General features: G+C 50.8%; 3 protein-coding genes across 3 annotated transcripts; 1 reads left to right on the top strand and 2 right to left on the bottom strand.

Moving 5' to 3' along the window:
- Positions 1-3,177: 3,177 nt before the first annotated feature.
- On the bottom strand, positions 3,178-3,689 carry PtA15_5A481 (uncharacterized protein; the record flags this gene model as incomplete). The annotated part of the gene is made up of 4 exons (XM_053169247.1): positions 3,178-3,243; positions 3,341-3,424; positions 3,511-3,584; positions 3,662-3,689. 4 exons carry the CDS (start codon positions 3,687-3,689, stop codon positions 3,178-3,180), a joined length of 252 nt encoding a protein of 83 aa, XP_053020463.1.
- Positions 3,690-7,628: 3,939 nt separating this feature from the next.
- On the top strand, positions 7,629-7,922 carry PtA15_5A480 (uncharacterized protein; the record flags this gene model as incomplete). Its single annotated transcript, XM_053169246.1, has 1 exon — positions 7,629-7,922. One exon carries the CDS (start codon positions 7,629-7,631, stop codon positions 7,920-7,922), a length of 294 nt encoding a protein of 97 aa, XP_053020462.1.
- A 73-nt stretch (positions 7,923-7,995) lies between these two features.
- Positions 7,996-8,310, bottom strand: PtA15_5A479 (uncharacterized protein; the record flags this gene model as incomplete). Its single annotated transcript, XM_053169244.1, has 1 exon — positions 7,996-8,310. One exon carries the CDS (start codon positions 8,308-8,310, stop codon positions 7,996-7,998), a length of 315 nt encoding a protein of 104 aa, XP_053020461.1.
- Between the last annotated feature and the right edge of the window lie 14,172 nt (positions 8,311-22,482).

Here is a 22,482-nt window from a genome sequence, read left to right as displayed (position 1 = left end):
CTATGCAGTGACCACCTTTGTTCATCACACCGGAACCAGAAAAACACATTTTGTATGGTACAGGCCCTAGGGTAGGTCCCTTGACAGCTTGTGTTTTGGAATTCCTTGATCAAAACCATCTTGGAAAACATCCAACACGTCTTGGAATTTTGGGAGGAGGTCTGTGTGTTGTAGTGCAGTCTCCCAGGCGTTGATATTCATCTTGCAGGAGACTCTTGTTGGCCATTTTGCCTCACTAGACTGACGGGTATCTGTCTCCTTCTGCCGGTACCTTGGGTGTGTACCTTGCTCCCTTGGGTTACCTATTGCCCTGTAGTTATTCCTCTCACAGCTCTCTCCACTTCTCACAGAGGATAACAAAAATGATACCAAGATGTCAGGTTATGTTTCAAATTCCTATTAACGTATACAATTTAAAACACAACTGATAAGTAGACTACTGCTACGGCCCTGGTGCCGAGTGTACAAATGAACATGGAGCTTGGTTTTCATCAAAAGGAAAAACACTAACTAATAACCTGTCCCCTTCCCGTAACAATCCCCGGTTCCTCCTCCTCCTCCACCGCCGCTTCCTGAGCCTGCCACTTTGTGGTCGTAACTTGTCCCCCATTTGCTCCCTTTGAAACCACTGTCCTTGCCGCCGTTCTCCTTCTGGTTGCTAGGGACTCTTGGGGTTTCTGGTCCGGATTTGGTGGCGGAGGTGATTGCCTTACCTGGTTATTGCAGGTGGAGAGTGTAAATTTTGGGTATAATTGGCTCAGGGAATTGTGGCAGGATTGCAATGGACACCTTAGTGGAACAAGACTTTGATTTCAGATAACTCTAGCGACAACAACAACAAAAACTCTTAGCAACACACCTGCAATTGCGCAGGATAATGTGATTTGTTTTTTTGGTTTTGTGGGGTTCGGGTGAAGGACACGTAAAGAGATAATGTTTAGTCTCTTCTTCACGGGTTAAAAGGATGTAAACGGGTGCATTGATTTCTTCTAACTAACCTTAGTGGGACAAGACTTTGATGTCAGATAACTCTAGCAACAACAACAACAACTTTTGGTGAAAAAACGGGTGCGTACCCGGGTACCCGCCTCCCGCGCTCGCTCGTCTTCCCCGCCCCGCTGAGCCTCATCCTCGGCGACTGCGCCTCCGTCACCCTCGCCGTCCCCGCCTCCGTCACCCTCGCCGTGCCCGCCAACAGCCGCGAGCCAATCAGCCACACCCTCGCCGATCGCCGGCCTCCTCGCCCGCACCAACGCCCCCTCGCCCCTGCCCCACCCCTCGCTGAAAGCCGCCGGGCTCTCCAGCCTGGCATTCAAGACCCCCGGCCTCGCCGGAACACACAAAGTCGCCCGCAACGCCGTCCTCGGGCACCTGTGGGACTTGTCGAGTACGCCCCCCGCTGCCTTCTCTTCCCCCACCCTAGAAAAAGCTGGGAGGTACCCCTGGTACCCCCATAAGGTACCGCCGGTACCCTGTCAGGCGGTACCAGGTGCGGTACCAGGTGTCTGTTTTTCAGAAAAAACGACCCGGTACCCTGGTCCTGCAAGGGTACCCGGGTCCCATGGGGCCATCTCTACCCTGACGGTTTGTTCCTCTTCTGGTGCCACTGGTACCAAGGAAAACTATCAACACCTCAGGCTCCGCCCTGGTGCCCCAAAGTGTACCAAGATTTCACAGGGTCAATTATCTTACTCTGGCCTTAAATGGCTAGCTGATAGGCAGTAAACCACCAACAGAAAGTGATTTTGAGGCGGCAGGGGGCTTTTGGGCATATCTGCTACTTGGTGGGTCAGCTAGGCTAGGGAATATTTCCTCTGCAAATGATAATAGTGCCTCTGCAACTTTTGATAGTGCCTCAACAGCTTTTGATAGTGCCTCTGCAGCTGTTATTAGTGCCCCTGCGCAACTGTTGTGCCTCCTCAACTGTTATTAGTGCCTGTGCAACTGTTGATAGTGCCTCCAAAACTGCTATTGAGCCCCTGCAACTGTCAATAGTTCCTCCAGAACTGTAAAAAGTCTGGCCATATTAACAGCTGCAGATGCACTATCAAAATTTACGGAGGCACTATTAACAGTTGTGGAGAAAACATTTCCCAGCATAGCTGACCCACCATTGTTAGTATCATTTAACAAGTGAAAAGAAAGGTCCAAGTGAATTGGGTGTTGAATCCACAACCTTATGTACTGTGAGAATCAAAATCAAATACTCAAAATTTATGATTGATTCTCTAACCATTGAGCTAAGTACACATTGCTATGTTGCTGTTGAATACAGTACATATTTATGTATATTCTTATGATTGTGTGTAGTGTTGCATCCAATGATGATTGGATATGTAAGCAATGATGTGGTAAGCAGTGCTAGATTGACACTTCAAAAAGTAGTAGAAGATATGACCAAAAGCCCCCTCCAACTGAAAATGTTGGTGGGTTAATGCCTAGCAGCTAACCATTTGGGGACAGAGTAATATACTTGACACTGCAAAAGGGTTCACATCAGTTTCAAACCCCCACACTGAGGTTGACCGGGGGCAACCAACATAATATCAGTCTCACAGACCAATCTTATATTCACGGGGCCCATCAATACATTACAATAAAGAGATAAGGTATTGGGAGGCCCTGCCAATATAATATTGGTCTGGAAAACCAATCTCACATTGGAACTCCCCGGTTGACCTTATTGCGGGGGGCTGTCACCAATACAATCCACTTGGCAGGGTGAACCTGTGAAATTTTTTTACACTTTGGGACACCTGTTACAAGGTTTTGGTAGTTTGCCTGTGTAGGAAATCCACCAAATTAGACCCGCAGTTGCACACCCCCTCCCTGGGGTGAGCTGATTCCATGAAGGTAACCACGTGCTCCTCAAAGAGCAATCTTTCAGCTGTAAAATTTATGTGGGCTTGGGGCGCCCCAGGTGGAACCTATAAATTTTTCTTGATTTTTGTGATTTTTGGAAAAATTCAATTTCTGACTCCCAATGGCAAAAGAGTTGAGGGAATTCGACCTCTGACTCCCAAAACTCAGTTCAAAATTTGGTCTAGGGGACTAAGGCCGGATGTCAGATTGCGGTCCCCATGAGGTACATTGCAGTTTGGTCTGTTGCCATGACCGGACGATGACGATGACGATGCCGATGCCAAACCTGAGCAGTAATATCGGCTGGTCGATTGATCATGCGACCTTTTCCACTGGCCAGGCGGAACTCGTTTGAAATGTGAGGGGAGCTTTTTCCTCCGCCTGAAGCAAAAGTGATGAGAAGGGTGGTAAGTATCCCGAGTAGATTTCAAGAGCTTGCTCCCATATAAGCAGAGCTGTATTAAGCTGTAGCGCTTACACATTGGCCACGAAGGCTGCCTGTCAACCGCTGGTTTCTCTCTTGCATCATTTCATCCCACTTGTCGAGACAGTAATCCGGAGGCTGGAAAAAGGGATTTGAATGTGGTACGTGTTGGTCCGATTAGATTGGTTTTATGGATAGTGCTGTGCCATGGATAACCAATTAACCTTTCCATCATTTTGAAATCTGCGAGCGGCGTTCAGAAGGGTTCCGGAAGCTCCAAACATCACAGTCAAAAGACCTGATCCGAGGCAAGAAAGGCTCAGTTTTGATTCCACGAGAGCATTCCGTCCACAAATTCGATCAATTAGTACTTACCGAGCGGTATGAAGGTTTCCCATGGCATAGGCACTACATATTGTTGTTGACAGGATTCATGAGTCACCATTCAGAACAATGTCCAATGAGGGAACTCACTGATGAATTGTGTAGCGATAATCCTCGGTGGCGTTGTGGGGATCGACGATTTTCTAGGTGATGGCTGGAAGATGTAGGAGGCGGACGATGGCTGGACTTCGAAGGTAGATCCACCCCCGGGGGTTTGTGAGCCGGTCGGGGGCTGCTCTCAGTCTCAAATAACACCCCTCGACTCGCGAAAGAAGCAGCCACAGGAGTTTCTCCCTTACATGCAGACAAGTTTCATACAGTGTCGGTACCAAAGAGCCTGGCGAAGCTGAAACAATCAACCCGGATTCAGATAAAACCCCCTGATGAATGGTCAAAAGACGACTCCCAACGCTTTCCCTACTCCAAAGATTGCACAAACCTAGTGCAAGCTTTGGATCAACATCCAATCCTGCAGCTACCGTTCCGCGTAGGGTTGGGTTGAGTACCGGATGGTACTCAGCCTGTGTGGGATTCTCTTTGCATCCCTCTGTTGCTGAGGGTTGCCTAGGTGACCCGGGAGTTGTTCCTTCAACTCCCCAAGCCGCCTGAGTGTGGGAAAGGTTCTCTTCCCATCTCTCCGGCGGTTTCACCGCGTTTCTCCTCTCCATGCTGGAGGGCGCGACGCGACGGACAGATGAGCTGGGGGAGTGACTACTGCTCCTTGCGGAGTGTACCCTCTCCTCCAGAGTGAGCACTAAGATGTGGGGGTCTGAGCCCGACCCGCTACTCCAGGTGGCCTGGAGCCTGCTCAGACCCAACACTCCAGGAAACCTGGTCCTAGTGAAGGCTTGGTGCCTTCCCTTTCCCTCTACGTGCAAATAAGTAGATTTATTGCAATGGTACCGCCCCTCTTGCTTCTACCGTGCTGTCCACGCGGCCTTAGGTCTCTGTTACTTGCTCCATTAGCTCCTCTAGATCTCGGGGGACTTCGATTCTTAGTTGATAGCGTGTACGGTGGTTCCGCCTGATCCCTCTCGATAACTCGTCTGCCCGGTTCTCCGCCGAGGTGACGCGTTTTGCGACGAGATTGATCTGGTTCTCGATCAGCGTCGCCTGGATCTTTTTCCATTCGGCATTGACAAACCGATCCTTGGATTTCCGTTTGGTGACGACACTTTCTGTCGTAGTGTTATCGGTCCATACGATGAAAGTTTTACCTCCTCGTGCCCCGAGCTTGATTAGCATCAGTAGCCCTAGCCGTACCGCTATGGTTTCTAGCCTAGATATCCTCTCTTCCTCCTTCTTCTCTTCGTCAATATTCCTGTCCAACTCCGCCATCGATCGCAGGCGGAATTGCGCCCACCGTTTCCCGATGAGTACGCCTACCCCGAAGCCTGTCGACGCGTCGCCGACCCATCCGACCTCCGTCGGTTCTTGTCTCGCGATCAGCCTCGTCGGCCTGAAGTTGGACAGTGTTGTAAGCCACGTATGTAGGTCTTCTTCAGCGTCGGGGGGTAGCGGCCGTGCCGTCTCTTTATGCACCCAGTCCTTGAGCCACCGATAAAGTCCGCACAAGTAGCATCTTAATTGCGGTAAGATGTAAGCTACGTGGTTTAACCTGCCCGCTATGACTTCTACTTCGTTGTACGTGAAAGTAGCGCCTATCTCGAGAAAGTCCCGGATCTGATTGATTCTTTTGGCCAGCTTTGCATCCGGGAGCCGTACAGTCTTGTTGGTCCCGTTCCATATGAACCCGACGTACTTCTGCTCTTCTAGGAAGGGTGAGTACTTCTCTTTGTTCGTCTTTACTCCCAGTTCCTCGGATCTCTTCACGATGTCCGCCATCAGGGTTGCTGAGCTCGGTCGTTTGACAAACAAGTTATCGTCGACCCACCGGAATACGTTTAGAACGTCGAATTCGGAGATCATGAGCTCTTTCCATGCGTCTGCCGGTCTGCCGAAAGATCCGCAGCCCGCTACCCCTCCGAAGGTAATCCGGGTATCTAACAGGAGTTTGTCGTCAAAGTCCCGTACCATGAGGTACGGCCATTGACTTGGCGCGGTTGGGATTTGGCGGTAGGCCTTTTCCCAATCGAAGAGGGCTAGCAGGACCGGTTCCTTTTGCTCTTTGAGGAAACCGGCAACCGCGTTGAAATCATCCCACGATGTCTTGAAATCTTCTGCGTCAACGAAGGAGTTCACGGAGGGAATCCCCGTCTTCCCGTGCGGGAACGATAGGTCGTTGATCGGCCTGAGAGAGCCGTCGCCGTTAATCACTGCTCCCAACGGGTTCGTCCTGAAGAAGGCGAACCGTCTTTGGACTTGGTCGTACGTGAACGGACCAAACATCCTGCCTTCGTCCAGTTCCTTTTGGATGGAGGCTTCTATCTTGCCTTTCGCCATCAGCGCGGAAGTGTGGTTCGGTGGTGTGAAGAAGGGCACGTCCCGTGATAGCTCGTGTTCCGGGATCCCCTGGTCAAAGCCGTCCCGGAAGCCGTCTAGAACGTCTTGGAACCTTGAGAGGAGGCCTGCCTTACGTAGCGCGGTCTCCCAGGCGGCGATATTCATCTCACAGGAGACTCTAGTTGGCCATTCTGCCTCGTTTGGCTGACGGTCTCCGGTCTCCTTTTGCCTACACCTTGGGCTTGCACAATGTCCATGTGTCTCAGCCTTTTCATTATAGCTGCTTCTTCTTACGCTCTCGGCACTTCTCACAGAGGGGATCATAAAAAGGTCCAAAGTCAGGATCTATTCCACTTTAAGGGATGATTTCCATTCAAGCGGAAACGGCCCTGCCCCCCCCAGGCCTGGTGCCAATCATACAAAAATTAAAATAAGGTGATCTAATCAATGGAAACACGCTAACTAATAACCCTTTCCTTTCCCATAGCCACCTCCTGCTCCTCCTCCTCCGCCGCCGCTGTTCCCCCCACTGCTGCTACCCAAGCCTCCCCCGTCTCGGTCGAAACCCGTCCCCCACTTGCTTCCTTTGAAGCTGCCTTCCTTGCCGCCGTTCCCCCTCTGGTTGCTAGGGCCTCTCGGGGTTTCTGGTCCGGGTTTATTGGCGGGGTTGGGCGCCTTACCTGGCTGTTGTAAGTGAAGGGGAGTTCTGTTCACCTGCTTGTCTTTCTTCCGGGCCTGTTGTCCGGTCGTAGGGTCCCAGCCCACACGGCAGCCTCCAGCGGCGTATGGGTTGTCGGTGAACTCGGTCTCGCCGAACCTGACTGTTTTGGCGTGGACCTCTTGCACTATCTCGGTCCGGAAAATCGAGATGTTTGCTACAGAAAGCCGCCCCCCCGGTACCGGCACCCGATGACACAAGGCGTTCATCCTCACGTGAATGTCGTATCGGAGTGCGGTCATGAAGCCCTCCCGCCGAATTATCCCATCCGCATTCCGTTTGTGCGCCACCAGCCAATTCGCCAAATTCGCATGGGAAGGGATCTTGCTGACCGCACGAAGAAACCCCTGGTGATTGACTGACCACTGTTGGTACGTCTGGAGGTATTCGCTGGGGTAAGGGAAGCCGGTATAGCGTAGCCGATCTCCACTAGCATCGTCCGATTTGTTCCTCTTCTCGGCGTGGTGGAGGAATGCCTGCTCTTGCCACCACTCGTTGAATATGGTCAAGGGTAGGGGGGCACGGAAAGCCAAGAGGTTGTTCGCGAAGAACTGGGGGAGACCGATGTCGTCATTGTTCGGGACAGCCGCATCATCGAAAAGGACTGCCGCTTCCGACCCGGTGGAGACGACCATCTCGTCGTAATCCCTGATTCTCGGGGTGACTGCCGCTGCCGGGTTCGGGACCTTGAAAATGCGTTGTTGGTCGAAAGTGGCTGGAGTGACAGTGGCCGTGGTTGGCAACGCGAGAGAAGGCGTGGCCGTTGATTGTGGTCGAGTCGTGGGTGTCTGAGCCGTTGGGTTCCGGAGTTGCGGCGTTGGGGCTGGCGAGTTGCCCATGGTGTTGCCTAGGCCTTCGCAAATTTTGAACAGCATCGTCGCTTTGCCGGACTGTCCTGCCGCTTCGGCCGCCAACGCCCTCCCGATCACTTCCAGCATAGTACTCTGTACGTCCGCTTTCCCCCTCGCCTCTCCTATGACCTGGATTTCCTCTTCTGCGTTGACCGGGTTATCGGCTAAACGAATCAAGACGCCCCGATCCGTCAGCCTTTCCTTTCTACCCCCATCCCTGCCTAGCTCCCCCGTCCTATCCAATGCTTACCAGTACCCCGTTGGTTTCCTTGCTCCCTGATATCTTCCCCAATAAGCTCCCTGACCTCCTCCTGCCCTGTCCCCCTTTCCTCCTCTCGATCCTCCCCTCCCCCTCAATCGTCATCCTTCCCTTGCTCCCCCGGTCGCTTTGACGTCGCCCGAGTTGACCTTCTCGCCGGTGCTTTCACGGTTACCTTTTTCGATTTCTTTGGAGGGGCCGGCGCTGGTTCGTCGATTTCGCCTCCTCCAATCTGTTCGTCTTGAGGTGTTGCCGGTTCGTTCGACTCGTCCTGCGTTCCCATTTGCGTCCCCATGATCCCCTGCGACTGACTACCCATTTCCTCCTCCCCATTCCCACTGGTTTCTCCTGTTGACAGTCCTGCCGCTAACTTCACCGCTGATGTCGCCGCTGCGATCGAGTTGAACATCACGGTTAGTACGGGTTGATATGTTACGAAAACGACTTAGTTTTTGGCGAAAAATTCTCCGTAGCGTCTTGGCGCTGTCGTGTTCGGCGTGTCGTGCTCTGGTGCCGGTTCCGGGTGTCAGGTCTCGGCCGGTACCGGTTGGTCTTTGACCAACTAGGTTTGGCCTGTCCAGGCGCGCCTCTACTGCGCGCTGCGGGTGCCTCTGCGCGCGCACCGAGCGAGTGCTCCACTGCCGCCCCACCTTGGACTCGGCCCACCTCCCGCTGCGCTCCCGGTAAGCGCCCAAGAAAAGGGTCTGGCAGCAACAATTTTTCAACTCAGAGCGGATCATGCCCCCCTTAATTATTTCCTGTTTAAAATAAAAAGCCTTTTGGATCCAAGATGCACTAATTGTTTTGCCCAAGAAAATGCGGCGCATTTCCTTATGTTTTGCAACAGGTATAAGAAAGCTCGGGCAGTATTCAAGCGGAATCTACGGCGCTCGAAGTGCGGGGCCAACCCCGACTCCTTCAGATCAATCATGGATAATCCTAAGGCCATGGAAGAGGTGTCAAAGTTTATTTTGGCAACGAACCGGTTTCCGAACATCTGAACATACATCACGGCGGCGAAAAACACCTAGAACCCTCCCTTTCATTCCACATGCGCTTTATCTTCACTCAACATTTTATTTAGTTTCTTCCCGTTTTCTTCCCTCTATACTGGCTCTCTCATTTTCTTTCCAAGGGGATTTTTTTTTCTATTTTTCCACTCCTGATTACGACCCCAAAGTTGTATTTACTAGCAATGGACTAGGGAGCCCATCCCTGAATCCCTGAAGACCGACGGACTTCGGATTATTGGGGGATAATCCGGGGATCCCCTCTCTTTTCAGTAGTGGCGACAGGTTGTGGGGGCCTCGACGCGCTCTGAACACTCAATCTTCTGGTGGGATGGGACGATGGGCTGGGCTTTCCGAAATCCAAAGCATCTTAATCCCCTTCCCTTTCTTTTACTAAGTTTTTCTGCAATCTTCTTTCTCAGTTTCCTTTATTCTTTCTACAGAAGTCCTTTATCTCTTTCCATTATCCTTTTTCTTTTGTTTCTTCCTCTATTTTCTTATTCTCTTCCTATACTATACACCATAGTTTCACACATTATCGGCCGTCTCATCATTTGATTTCCTGACGTGCTTTTAGATACCTTAGAAGTTGTATATATAAACACATAACAGATAAATAGTGCGGTATGTGAAATCAATAGCACTTTAAAAAAAAAAAAAAAAAACACCCCTTGATGACTGGTCATCAGTACCGGTCATTGAGCACAGACCGGTCATTGAGGGGAGTAACATCTCCTCTTGATGACCGGTCTGTGCCGGTCACCGAGGGGAGTAGCACCTCCTCTCGATAACCGGTGATGACCGGTACTCGAGAGGTGTTATTACCCTCAATGATGTCCTTTTACCGGGAGTGCAGCGGGAGGTGGGATTGGTCCACGGGGCCGCTCTCCCCAAGAGCTAGGGACCGATCTCGAGAGTGGATACCCCTGGCGGGAGGCGGCGCACTACAGTGGCTGGATCTAGTCACGCTACCGCCCCCTAGCGAATACAGGGATGAACTCTTACAGGTTGGGCCCATAGACCAGCTCGCCTTGCGAGCTCTCCTGTTCTCCCCAACTCTCCAGACTCCTCCTCGCACGGCTGCACCGAAGTCCCCATCTCTCCAATCCCTCTAATCCCAGCTACCCACCTTTCACCGGAGACTTACCCGGCTCACGTGGAAATTATGTTTTTAAAAACCACCCACCCACCCAAGACTCGAGGCCAACAAGCCATTTCCTCTGGAAAGGCCAAGGCCAACTTAAGTTTACCAGGTAAGGGTCTTACACCCTTGCCGACACACCCCCGTGTGTGCTGCTCCAAAGAGGAGGATACCTCCGTCTCCTCTCTCCCTCTGCCTCTGCATTGTCGAGTTGCAGGGCGTCTCTACCAGAGATGAACAAGCCCTCACTCGTAGTCAGAGGCGTCTGAGAAGGCGAGGCATTTCCAACCGGCTACCACTGGTTGCCCTCCTTTTCCACAACCCATGCACGGGGACCTCGGGGAGTCACTCCCTGACTCCCAGGGTCCCCTAGATGCGATGAGCATTGAAAATGTCCGTAGCACACCTAGCAATGAAAAAACAGATCTTGCAACACAATGAGTGGCACGCGCTACGCGCTGCCGCAGTTCATCCAACCCTCCCAGGCCGGAGTGGACCGGTCTGACCGGTCATCGAGAGATGTGACTCACCTCAATGACCGGTGATGACCGGTCATCGAGAGGTGTGAGTCCCTCGATGACCGGTCTGACCAATCATCGAGAGGTGTGAGTCCTCTCAATGCTTTACCGGTCATTGGGAGGTGTGACTGATGACCGGTCCGCGCCGGTCATTGAGAGTTGGGACTGTTGACTGGTCCGCGCGGGTCATCGAGAGGTATGAGTCGGAGTCCTCTGGATGACCGGTTGTGTGAGTCCCTCGATAACCTGTCCAGACGGGTCATTGAGGGGTGTGATTGCTGTGGGCACTCCAAAAAAAAGGAGACTTGGAGTGCACCCCAATGCACTCCATTTGGTATTTGCCAGCTGGAGTGCAAAGCCAAAATCCTTCACTGAAAAGGTGGAGTGCTTGCGGGGCTTGCACTCCATTTTTTTGGAGTGCATCTAGCTGCACTCCCCTATTTTGGTCAATTTTGGAGTACCCAGTTGTGTACTCCAATAAACATGGAGTGCCCATCTGGGGACTCCATGTTTTGGGAGTACAAAATCAAGGCACTCCAACTTTTTTGGAGTGCTGGCCCCCCAAAGCCAAAAATGTGGAGTGCACAAAGTAAAAGTTTGGAGTGCATTTAGGCTGACCCCAAACTAACCAGATGGATTGAATTGTTACACACACCGGCAACACCAAAGCCGCAGGCCACCCAGGACGCTCCCGCACATTGGCCCTGGTCCAATAAAGCTTTGTGTGGAACGGGATGAAGAAATTTGTTAACCAGTATGTTGATGGATGTGACTCTTGCCAACAGGTCAAGTCCGCCACCCAGCGGCCATTCAGAATGTTGCAACCTCTCCAAATCCCAGCGGGGCCCTGGAAGAACATTAGCTACCATTTAATCACTGATCTACCTGAATCACATTCCCACAACAGTTGTTATGAGCCGTAGCGCGGACTCCACAGCGCAGAATCACATGTACATAGACTACACGTACATGTCACGGACCATACTCAAGGTTCGAGAGGCTGGAGATCCAAGCCTCTTCCTCATCCTGCAATCTACCATCTTGGATCCAGAACCCCCAGAACCCCAGAACCCAGACTCCATCTTCCTCTCCACAGAACAGACCATAACATATTGCAGGATCTACTTAACGGAGACGAAGACAAAGAACCCAACAGACCAACAAGAACCAGATCGCTCCGACTCCGAAACCCTGAACATCCCGACTCCGAAACCTTGAATATCCCGCTCCGACATCAAAACCTTGAACATCCCGACTCCAAAACCTTGAATATCCCGCTCCGACATCACACAGCAATACAATGGATGCCTCCAAAGCCGCCAAACTCCGACAACAACTGGCGGACATCACCAAGAAGGCCAACGACGAGGAGGAAAAACGCCGCCAGGCCAAGGCCAAGTTGGAGGACGCACTCCGCACTCCAAACCCACCCCCTCCCCCAACCGCAACCAAGACCCCCAAGATTGCCCAACCCGACAAGTTCAATGGAGAACGCAGAGCGGTGGTGGAGACGTTTGCCCGCCAGGTTGGCATCTACATGACTGTGAACAAGCACTTGTTCCCGACCAACACGACACAAATCCTTTTTGTGTCCTCGTACATGACCGGACCCGCGGGCGTGTGGGCAGCCCCGTTCCTTGACCAGGCAGCAGTGGAACCACCCACCCTGACCTACGCGGAGTTCACGGCGGCCTTCCAGGGCATGTTTTTTGACCCGGAAAAGAAGGCAAAGGCGGAACAAGCCCTCCGAGCGCTGAAGCAGACTGGCTCTGTGGCGGACTACACCCACACCTTCGTCCAGCACGCCTCCGCAGCGGGATGGGAAATCCCCACTCTCCTCAGCCAGTACCGCCAAGGTCTGAAGCGGGACATCCAGATGGCGCTCATTGTCTTGCGCACCGCATTCACAACCATTAATGAGGTTGCTACCTTGGCCCTGGAGCTCGACACGGCGATGAGCGGAGCGGAGACCGGGACAGCACCGACCAAACCAAAGATCGACCCCGATGCCATGGACCTCTCGGCGTTAAACGGACGGCTATCCGACTCCGAGAAGGCCCGGATGATGCGGGAAGGACTCTGTTTCCAATGTGGAGCGCAGGGCCACATCTCCCGCAACTGTCCGACCAAGAAGGGAAAAGGCCGCGGAAACGCCAGGATTGCGGCAATAGAGGATCAGATCCAACAATTAGTGGAAGGGATGGCGGCGGACCAGCGGATAACGGCGCAAAAGGCCGGGCCGACTCGTCAAAAAATGGAGGCGCTCAGGAATGAAGGTTGTGCCTTTCCTGAGCACGGCGGAGTTGTCTTGTAGTATTGGTGCTAGTCAAACTTTAACCAGAAATGAAATTGATCCCAGATGTTTCATCTCTCGCACCATCACAACTCCCAGAGCCACACCCCAGAACCCCTTACCCCCTGCCTCCTTTTTGATTGATTCCGGAGCGACCCATGATGTGTTGAGTGAGTCCTACGCCGCCGCGGCGGGATTACTCCGCAAAGCCACCGCCTCAAAGCGGACAGTGTCGGGATTCGATGGATCCACATCCATAGCGGCATATGAGATTGACTTGACCCTGAATGAAGAACCCCGCCCTTCAAAATTCATCATCACCCGACTGAAAGACACGTATGACGGCATCCTTGGGATGCCATGGATCCGCAAACACGGACACCAAATTGACTGGACCACCCGCACACTCCGCTCCGACCACTCCGACATTGCAGCTGCCTCCGCAGCTTTGTCCACTCCGAAAACATCCTCAACAGAGGGCCAAGGGCCCATGATGGGGAAAGCTAGGATTCGTGACGAGGGGGTGTGTGTTTTACCGCCCCCGCAATGTGAGTCCGATAAAGTTTCTCCGCAATCATTTTCCGAAGCAGCTGGCAAGCCCCTTTCTCTCCTAGAACTTTACACTGCAGAGATTAGCGCCGCCAAGACATTGTGGTCGACCTCCGCCCGGTTAGCAGCGGCGGGAAAGGCCGCTATTGCAACACGGACCGTCAAAGAACTTGTCCTGCAGTGCTACCATCGATTCATCGACATGTTCCGGAAATCCAGCGCTAAGAGCCTACCGCCACGAAGAAAGTATGACTTCCGCGTTGACCTAGTCCCCGGAGCCACACCGCAAGCAAGCCGGATCATTCCGCTTTCACCGGCGGAGAACCAGGCACTCGACACACTGATTGCGAAAGGACTGGCCAGAGGAACAATCCGGCGGACCACGTCACCATGGGCGGCCCCAGTTCTATTCACCGGAAAGAAGGACGGAAACCTCCGCCCCTGTTTTGACTACCGAAAACTCAACGCACTGACAGTGAAGAACCGCTACCCCCTTCCGCTGACCATGGACCTGGTTGACAGCCTGCTAGACGCCGACACCTTCACAAAGCTGGACCTCCGCAATGCCTACGGAAACCTCCGAGTGGCGGAGGGAGATGAGGATAAGCTAGCGTTCATCTGCAAGGCGGGGCAATTTGCTCCGCTCACCATGCCGTTTGGACCCACAGGAGCGCCGGGATACTTTCAATACTTCATGCAGGACATTCTACTTGGACGAATTGGAAAGGACACCGCCGCATACCTGGATGACATTATGGTATACACACAGAAAGGCTCCAATCACATGGCGGCGGTCAACGGAATCCTGGAGACCCTGAGCAAGCATCAATTATGGCTGAAACCGGAGAAATGTGAATTTTCAAAACCGGAGGTGGAATATCTTGGACTCTTAATTGCGTGTAACCGGATTAGAATGGACCCCGCAAAAGTGAAAGCGGTGACGGAGTGGCCCGCGCCGCAGAACGTTACGGAACTTCAGCGGTTCATCGGATTCTCCAACTTTTACCGCCGGTTCATTGACCACTTCTTGGGGAAGACCAGACCTCTACACGACCTGACCAAAGCGAAAACCCCCTTTGTCTGGGATGACAAATGTAACTCCACTTTTGAATGCCTAAAGACCGCCTTCACCTCCGCTCCGATACTTAAGATTGCAGACCCGTACAAGCCGTTTATCCTGGAATGTGACTGCTCCGACTTCGCGCTTGGAGCAGTCTTGTCTCAAGTCTGCAACAAAGACAAAGAACTCCACCCCGTCGCTTACTTATCCCAATCATTGGTGCAGGCGGAGAAGAACTACAAGATCTTTGACAAGGAACTATTGGCCATTGTTGCCGCTTTCAAGGAGTGGCGGCAGTACCTGGAAGGAAACCCGCACCGCCTGACCGCCATTGTTTACACGGACCACCAGAACCTAGAAAGCTTCATGACCACCAAGGAGCTCACTCGGAGACAGGCGCGGTGGGCGGAGACCATGGGTTGCTTTGATTTTGAAATCATATTCCGCCCGGGCCGCCAAGCCACCAAACCCGATGCCCTATCAAGAAGACCGGACCTAGCCCCCGCCCCTGGTGAAAAACTGACCTTTGGGCAGCTGCTGAAGCCCAATAACATCACGGAGCGGACTTTTGCAGAGATATCGGAGTTTGAATCCTGGTTCGAGGACGAATCAATTGACTTGGCGGAGGCGGAGCACTGGTTTGAGGTAGACGTACTGGGGATAGGCGCGGAGCACGGAGCGGAAAACAAACTGGCGATGGCTGATGCGGAGATCATTGCAAGAATCAGAGAACTGACCCCACTCGATGCCCAACTGACCGGATGGATAGAATCCTTGAAAACCCCTACAGGAAACCGGAACAGATACACGGAGACTGATGGCATCTTGTAAGACAAAGGGCGGATAGTGGTACCGGCGGACCCAGAACTGCGGACCAAGATCCTGAAGAGCCGACACAACACCAAAGCGGCGGGCCACCCAGGCCGATCCTGCACCCTTGCCCTGGTCCGACGGAGTTTTGTGTGGAACGGCCAGAAGAAGTTCGTCAACCAATACGTGGATGGATGTGATTCTTGTCAAAGAGTTAAAGCCTTGACGCAACAGCCATTTGGGACACTGGAGCCACTACCAATTCCGGCGGGGCCGTGGACGGACATCAGCTATGACCTCATCACAGATTTGCCTGAATCCCGCTCCCACGACAGCATACTGACTGTTGTTGACCGTCTGACAAAAATGGTGCACTTTATCCCCTGCAGGAACTCCATGAATGCGGAGCAGTTAGCGGACCTGATGGCGGAGCACGTTTGGAAACTCCACGGCACTCCGAAGACTATTGTTTCCAACTGAGGGAGCATTTTTGTATCCCAAATCACCCGGGAATTGGACAACAGACTTGGCATCCGCCTCCAACCATCTACAGCGTACCATCCAAGGACAGACGGACAGTCGGAAATCACAAACAAAGCGGTGGAGCAATACCTCCGCCATTTTGTGGGCTATCGACAGGATGATTGGGCTCCGCTCCTGACAACGGCGGAATTTGCTTACAACAACAACGATCACACGTCAACAGGGGTGTCACCATTCAAGGCGAATTACGGTTTCAACCCATTGTATAGCGGAATTCCATCGGCGGAACAGTGTGTACCGGCAGTGGCGGAGCGACTCCGCCAGCTTGCGGAGGTACAGGACGAACTGAAGCACTGTCTAGAAGCGGCGCAGGAGGCCATGAAAAGCCAGTTTGACCGCGGAGTGCGGAAAACACCGGAATGGAACAGTGGAGACAAGGTTTGGCTAGATGGGCGCAATATCTCGACAACACGCCCCAGCCCCAAATTGGAACACCGCTGGCTTGGAACATTCCCAATAGCTAGCAGAATTTCAACCTCCGCTTACAAACTGACCCTTCCGCTTTCCATGCAGGGAGTCCACCCAGTTTTCCACGTGTCAGTACTCCGCAAACACAAGCCCGACGAGATCGCCCACCGACAGTGGCGGACCCCGGAGCCAGTAACAGTCAACGGCGGAGATGAGTGGGAGGTCGACGGAATACTGGACAGCCGGCGGAGAGGGGGGACGACTCAATACCTTGTCAGCTGGCGCGGATTTGGACCGGCGGAAAATTCTTGGGAGCCGGAGGCAAACTTGAAAAACAGCGGAGACCTAGTGGCGGAGTTCAACTCAAAATTTCCGGAGGCGGTGGCCAGGCATCAGAGGACGCGGAGAAGAAAGTGAGAGGGCAAGCTTTTTCCCACTGGGTTTTTTAATGCTGCCCAGGGACAGAATGCAGAGCCAAAAGAGGAGGAATTTTTTTATTTTTTTATTTTTCTCATTGATCAACCAGAAAAGGGGGCGGCTTGGGCATTAAAGGGGGGATAATGTTATGAGCTGTAGCGCGGACTCCGCAGCGCAGACTCACATGTACATAGACTACACGTACATGTCACGGACCATACTCAAGGTTTGAGAGGCTGGAGATCCAAGCCTCTTCCTCATCCTGCAATCTACCATCTTGGATCCAGAACCCCCAGAACCCCAGAACCCAGACTCCATCTTCCTCTCCACAGAACAGACCATAACAACAGTATACTAACATTTTTGGACCACATGACAAAGATGGCACATTTTATCCTGTCCAGGAAGTCCATGAACGTGGAGCAACTGGCGGACCTGATTGTGGAGAATGTTTGGAAACTCCACGGCACCCCAAAGACTATTTCTCTGACCGCGGCAGCGTGTTCATCTCTCAAATCAACCGCGAATTGTGCAACCGGCTAGGCATCCACCTCCACCCCAGGACCAACAGAAAATTGGAAATCACAAACAAAGCGGTGGAGCAGTACCTCTGGCACTTTGTGTGTTACCGACAAGATGACTGGGCACCACTCCTAACAACAGCAGAGTTTAATTACAAAATCAGCAAACATACATCTACAGGAGTTTCCCCTTTCAAGGCAAATTACAGTTTCAATCCTTTGTACAGTGGAGCAGTGTGTACCAGCAGTGATGGAGAGCCTCCAAAGAGGTTCAGACAGAGCTCAAACACTTTCTGGAGGCGGCGCAAGAGGCAATGAAGAGCAAATTTAACAGAAGAGTGCGGGACACTCTGGAATGGAAGAGTGGAGGCAAAATTTGGCTGGACGGACACAACATCTCAACCACCCGCCCCAGCACCAAACTAGAACACCACTGGCTAGGACCATTCCCAATAGCTAGCCAAATATCTAAGTCCACTTACAAGCTGACCCTTCCGCCCTCTATGCAGGGTTTCCATCTGGTTTTCCACATCTCTGTTCTCTGCAAACACAAACTTGATGAAGTGGCAGAGCAGCAAAGAAGGACTCTGGAGCCAGTAATAGTGGATGGCGGAGAAGAATGGGAAGTGGCGGAGGTACTCAACTGTTGGCAGAGAGGGCGGACACTTCAATACCTTGTCAGTTGGAAGGGAATTGGACCAGAGGAGAAATTGTGGGAGCCAGCGGAGAACCTGACAAACTGCGGAGATCTATTAGCAGACTTTAACATCAAATTTCCAGAGGCGGCGGCCAAACACCAACAGACTTGGAAAAGAAAGTGAGAGGGCAAGCTTTTTCCCTCTGGGTTTTTTAATGCCTCCCGGGGACAGAATGCAGAGTCAAAAGAGGAAGAATATTTTCTTTATTTTTTCATCAGTTTAAACAGAAAAGGGAGAGCCTGGAGATCCCGCACTGCTTCCTCATCCTGCAATCAACCACATAGGATCCAGAAACCCTGAACCCCAGACCCCTGACTTCATCTTCCTCTTCACAGAACAGACCATAATAACCCACCAACCAGTTGGGTCCGCTGGCACCTTCTCTATCATGTGAACCCGCCTATCAAATTGTTTTACCCAAAAATAAATGTGTGGGTAAGCACTGTTTTCATCCCCCCCTTGTTAAATTCTACATAGGTTTCCCGGAAGATGCAACAATAGGGGGTTTCAAATTTGAAATCAGGTCGCGCAGGACCTCAATCAGGTCCATTTCCAGGAAAAAAATCACTGCCAAAAACATCAACCTGGGGGCTCTACTTTGAACACCCCCAAATGCAAGAATCTCCTGAGCTTGCATCAGGAGTTTCAAACCTGGAGGCATAAACCTTTTGTCCGTAACGGGTTACCTCCCGGAGTTCAGACCGGTCCTTACTAAGTGGGCGCACACAACTGGTACACACAGCATGTAATTCTCAATACTATTACTACCGGTCATCGAGTGTTGTGAGTGACTGGCCATTGAGTGTTGTGTCACTTGATGTCCGGTACAAACCCAACCGGCCATTGAGTGTTGTGTCACTCAATGGCTGGTACAGACCCAACTGGCCATTGAGTGTTGCACTTTTGTGTCACTCAATGGCTGGTACAGACACGACCGGCCATTGAGTGTTGTGTCACTCGATGGCTGGTACAGACCCAACTGGCCATCAAGTGTTGTGTCACTCGATGGCCAGTACAGATTCCGACCGGCCATCAAGTGTTGTGTCACTCAATGGCTGGTACCAACCCAACCGGTCATTGAGTTGCGTGCGTAATCATGTGATGACCGGTTCAGTGTGTGCTGGCTCATACCAAATGACCGGTATGTAGGTGTGATCGGGGATGGGTGAAAACACTCTGGAGGGAGTGTTTATGACCTGATTTCCTGGAGCCTTTTTTGAAGAAGGAAATCAGGTCCGCAGGAGAGGTTCCAGGTCCATTTTTTTCCTGATTCCTGGGACCTGCGCGACCTTATTTTCAAATTTGAAACCCCCTATTTATTAATACTCATAAAAATGTGATTTTGTTTGGTTTTCTTTGTTGCCATATTTATCATGATGTAAAGTTTGTCACTTGGCATGAAACAAAACATGAGAATTTAAATCTCTTCATAAGAAACAAGAGTTTATCTTCTGCCATGGCACAAAATATCTGGTAATCCAGTCAATCTAGGTTTGGTACAAAAAAATCAAAATAAGGATGGCATTGATTTCCCGCGGGCCACATGGCGTCATTGAAAGAGGAAGCGCTGTTTTTCTCTCCTTGCAAGCTGCAAGAGCGCTTGCTTTGTTCTAGTAGTAGCGATTTGTTTCTCGAGTGGTAACCCTTTCATTTCAATCAAGCTGTTCAGTATTTTGAAGACATCTGCAACCTCTTGAGATTCCCAAAATCTTGGTAGGAGCCCAATACACACCATTCCGTAGGCAAACAAAATTCGAAGTTTTACTATAAATTTGTCATTGCAAGACCAGTCCCTTGGTGCTGTTTGATAGAGATCCAAGCGCAATTGGCGCCGAAACCCGACGGTAGATTTCTTGACTATGGGCTCGATCAAGTCTTTCAACCGGCGTGAGGAAATTTCGTATTGCAATGTTTTGTCGATTTCGCTCTGCACTAATGTCACCCAAATCAGCCATGAGATTTCGTCGGTTTGGTCTACATTTGCAAAAAATACAAAAGAAAGAACAGCTCACAGTAAGATTTATAGTAATTCATCAGCACAACTGAAGCATTTGCAAGAGATGCGCATGCATTGCTCGCCAATTGACGACTTCCTGGATAATAATTAAAGATGAGGTTTATCAACTATATCATGTGCCACTGATGAAATATTTCGCACCCAAATTTTCCTCCCAGGGTCCAAACTTGTCCGCGCCTTCGAGGGTTCCAAAAAACGGTCCAGAAGCTTCTAGGAAAAACTGGAAAATTTCCTTTTGTTGGGATTTGTTCAACAATGCAGTCAAAAACAAGGCTTGAACCGTAACCTTGAAGTTGTAAGCATCTTCAGGTTTTAGACTTGTCTGTAAGATGGCTAGATCCTGCAATTTTTCCAAAAGCACTAGGCCATGGCAGTTTTCAAATTTCCTCATGAGGCTCAATATTTCCTTCTGGTTTTCCATGCAGTCAGCTAAGATATTCAAGAAAACCATATATAATTCAATTTCTATCTCTAGAGGAAAAACCAAGGAGAAAAACATCCAAATAGTTTTCAGTTGACTCACACGTTAAGGGACAATGAATATCCCCTTCAACTTGCAAGAAGAACGAACCCCATTATAGCCACGAAATAATTATGTTCACCATCATAACGAGAACATTTTCGCGGAAATCATGGGAAATTATTAGCACGGGTAAATCAAGGGAGGGATGGAGCAAGTTTCCTTGTTGGCCGACTTGTCATCATAGGTGAATTCCGAGGAGCGGAATTGGACCAACCTTCTATCACTGGTGCCAATTGCTTAGTTTCCAAGGTAACACCTCCTCTGAGAGGATATGAGTTTATTCTAGAAGCTGACCGGCTCGAACTGCTTTTGGCAGCGTCGACAGAGGGGGGCAGAAAATGCACAGGTGAGATTGCAAAATTTGAAGACGCTAAAAAGGCAGAAGATACCCATGTACACATCCAAGGTAATAAAAATATTGACACAGCAGCTTTGGTGGACACATATTTTAAACGTAAAAGCATCATCTTAAGGCTAAGCTTGAGCAATTCCAAAAATCGTGTAAATATAACGCGGCACCGGTAAATCAAGTGATCCACGGGTTTACAGGGAAGATGAATATCATTTGCTTGTAGGCATAAAGTGCGTCAACCAACAGCACTTTAAGCACGCATGGTGCCTTGGTCAGGTGTACATACTGAATTCTGTATCCGAAAGATGAAATGAAGAGAACACATGTTTGCTCGGGATGACTAATGAGCTGTTAGTAGGTATCGCTTAACTTGTTCCTAGATAGCCTGCGCATTCTTGATGATAAGCATTGTATGGACATAAGACTGTCGATTTTTAGCCTGGCCTAATTTGTTTCTTGTTTTTCCAGCAATTCTCTCCGAATCAACGGAACAGAGTTAGATAAGGAGTTCCTTCAAGCAACCAAGATGATAAATCGGCCTTTGGACCGAACTTGATTTATTCTCTCCTCGGCGCAAAGTGCTCGCCTCCAACCACCTCGTTATCGTCGGTCACTGGTAAAACACTTCAAAGTGTACACATTACGCAGTCTTGAAGCGATACAGAATCCCGTGAAGAGAGCCGGATTCTTGGAAATGTGATCAGTTTGAATTTTATACTTGCATTGCGCAACCACTCGTTCCCGTGAGGAACAAGTCACCGTGCCTACAACATAAAGTTTCATTCTCAACGAAACACTTCCGGTTCCAATTTGTACGGCCATGGTAAATTTTGCTTGATAAGACAAGAGTCGCCTTTGATAAGAAAAGAGTCGCCTGTTGCTTCGCTGCGCTTGATAGTTAATGTGACACGGGAACGGAAAGTCATGTTTGCGACAACCGGCATTAGATCGAAGAACCCTCAAGGTGCCATGCTGATTATCTTCCACGTTGCAACCCCATTAAAGGCTGAAACTTAAATATTGTAGTTTCAGCCTGTATATGGGCCATGGCCCCGGCTGCACCTGGCTGCACCAGCTGAACAAGGTTCATGCCTCCCAGAGAGACTCCCACTAACATCCAAGAGAAGGGGTATTATCTAACTTGACAAATTCACCCTCCTACCAGTGGAGTGTTAAAACACTGGTTGCATTTCTTCGGAGGGTCCCTGTAGGAAAGCTGTAAAAACCCCGGGGAAGGAAGAAAAGGTAACACCCGACTACATGATCGTAGCGGGCATCAACTCTTCCCCGGAGAGGTATAACACCAGGCCATAACAAAAGCGTCCCCTCTCCATGCATAGAGGCACTTGTAAGTTGGGGGTATGATTAGCTCAAAATAGATTAAAAAAAAATGACCACTACACCAAGATGATTAAATGAATTGGGAAGGTGACTGCACATCACTTTGCTTGATGGTTTGGTATGAATAAGGTTTGTGCCAAAAGAGGCAAAAAAAACCCACCAAAAGAAGCTTCAAGTTCCAGGCCGCGGCTGGACTGCTCACATAAAAGGCTCGCTGCGTGAAGCATCATTGGTGCGGTGGGTCCCCCGGCTCAACAGGGGGATGGTCTTGGTACATTTGAGATCCTTTGAAGGATCTAATAAAAGTGAATTCACTTTGAATCAACCAACATATTGATGTACTCCAAATCTGCAAACCACCTTGAAAAAAATACAACCCA

The sequence above is a fragment of the Puccinia triticina genome, chromosome 5A, assembly GCF_026914185.1.
Source record: "Puccinia triticina chromosome 5A, complete sequence".
In the NCBI taxonomy this organism is placed as follows: Eukaryota; Fungi; Basidiomycota; class Pucciniomycetes; order Pucciniales; family Pucciniaceae; genus Puccinia; species Puccinia triticina.
This window is presented reverse-complemented; position numbering and strand designations above follow the sequence as displayed.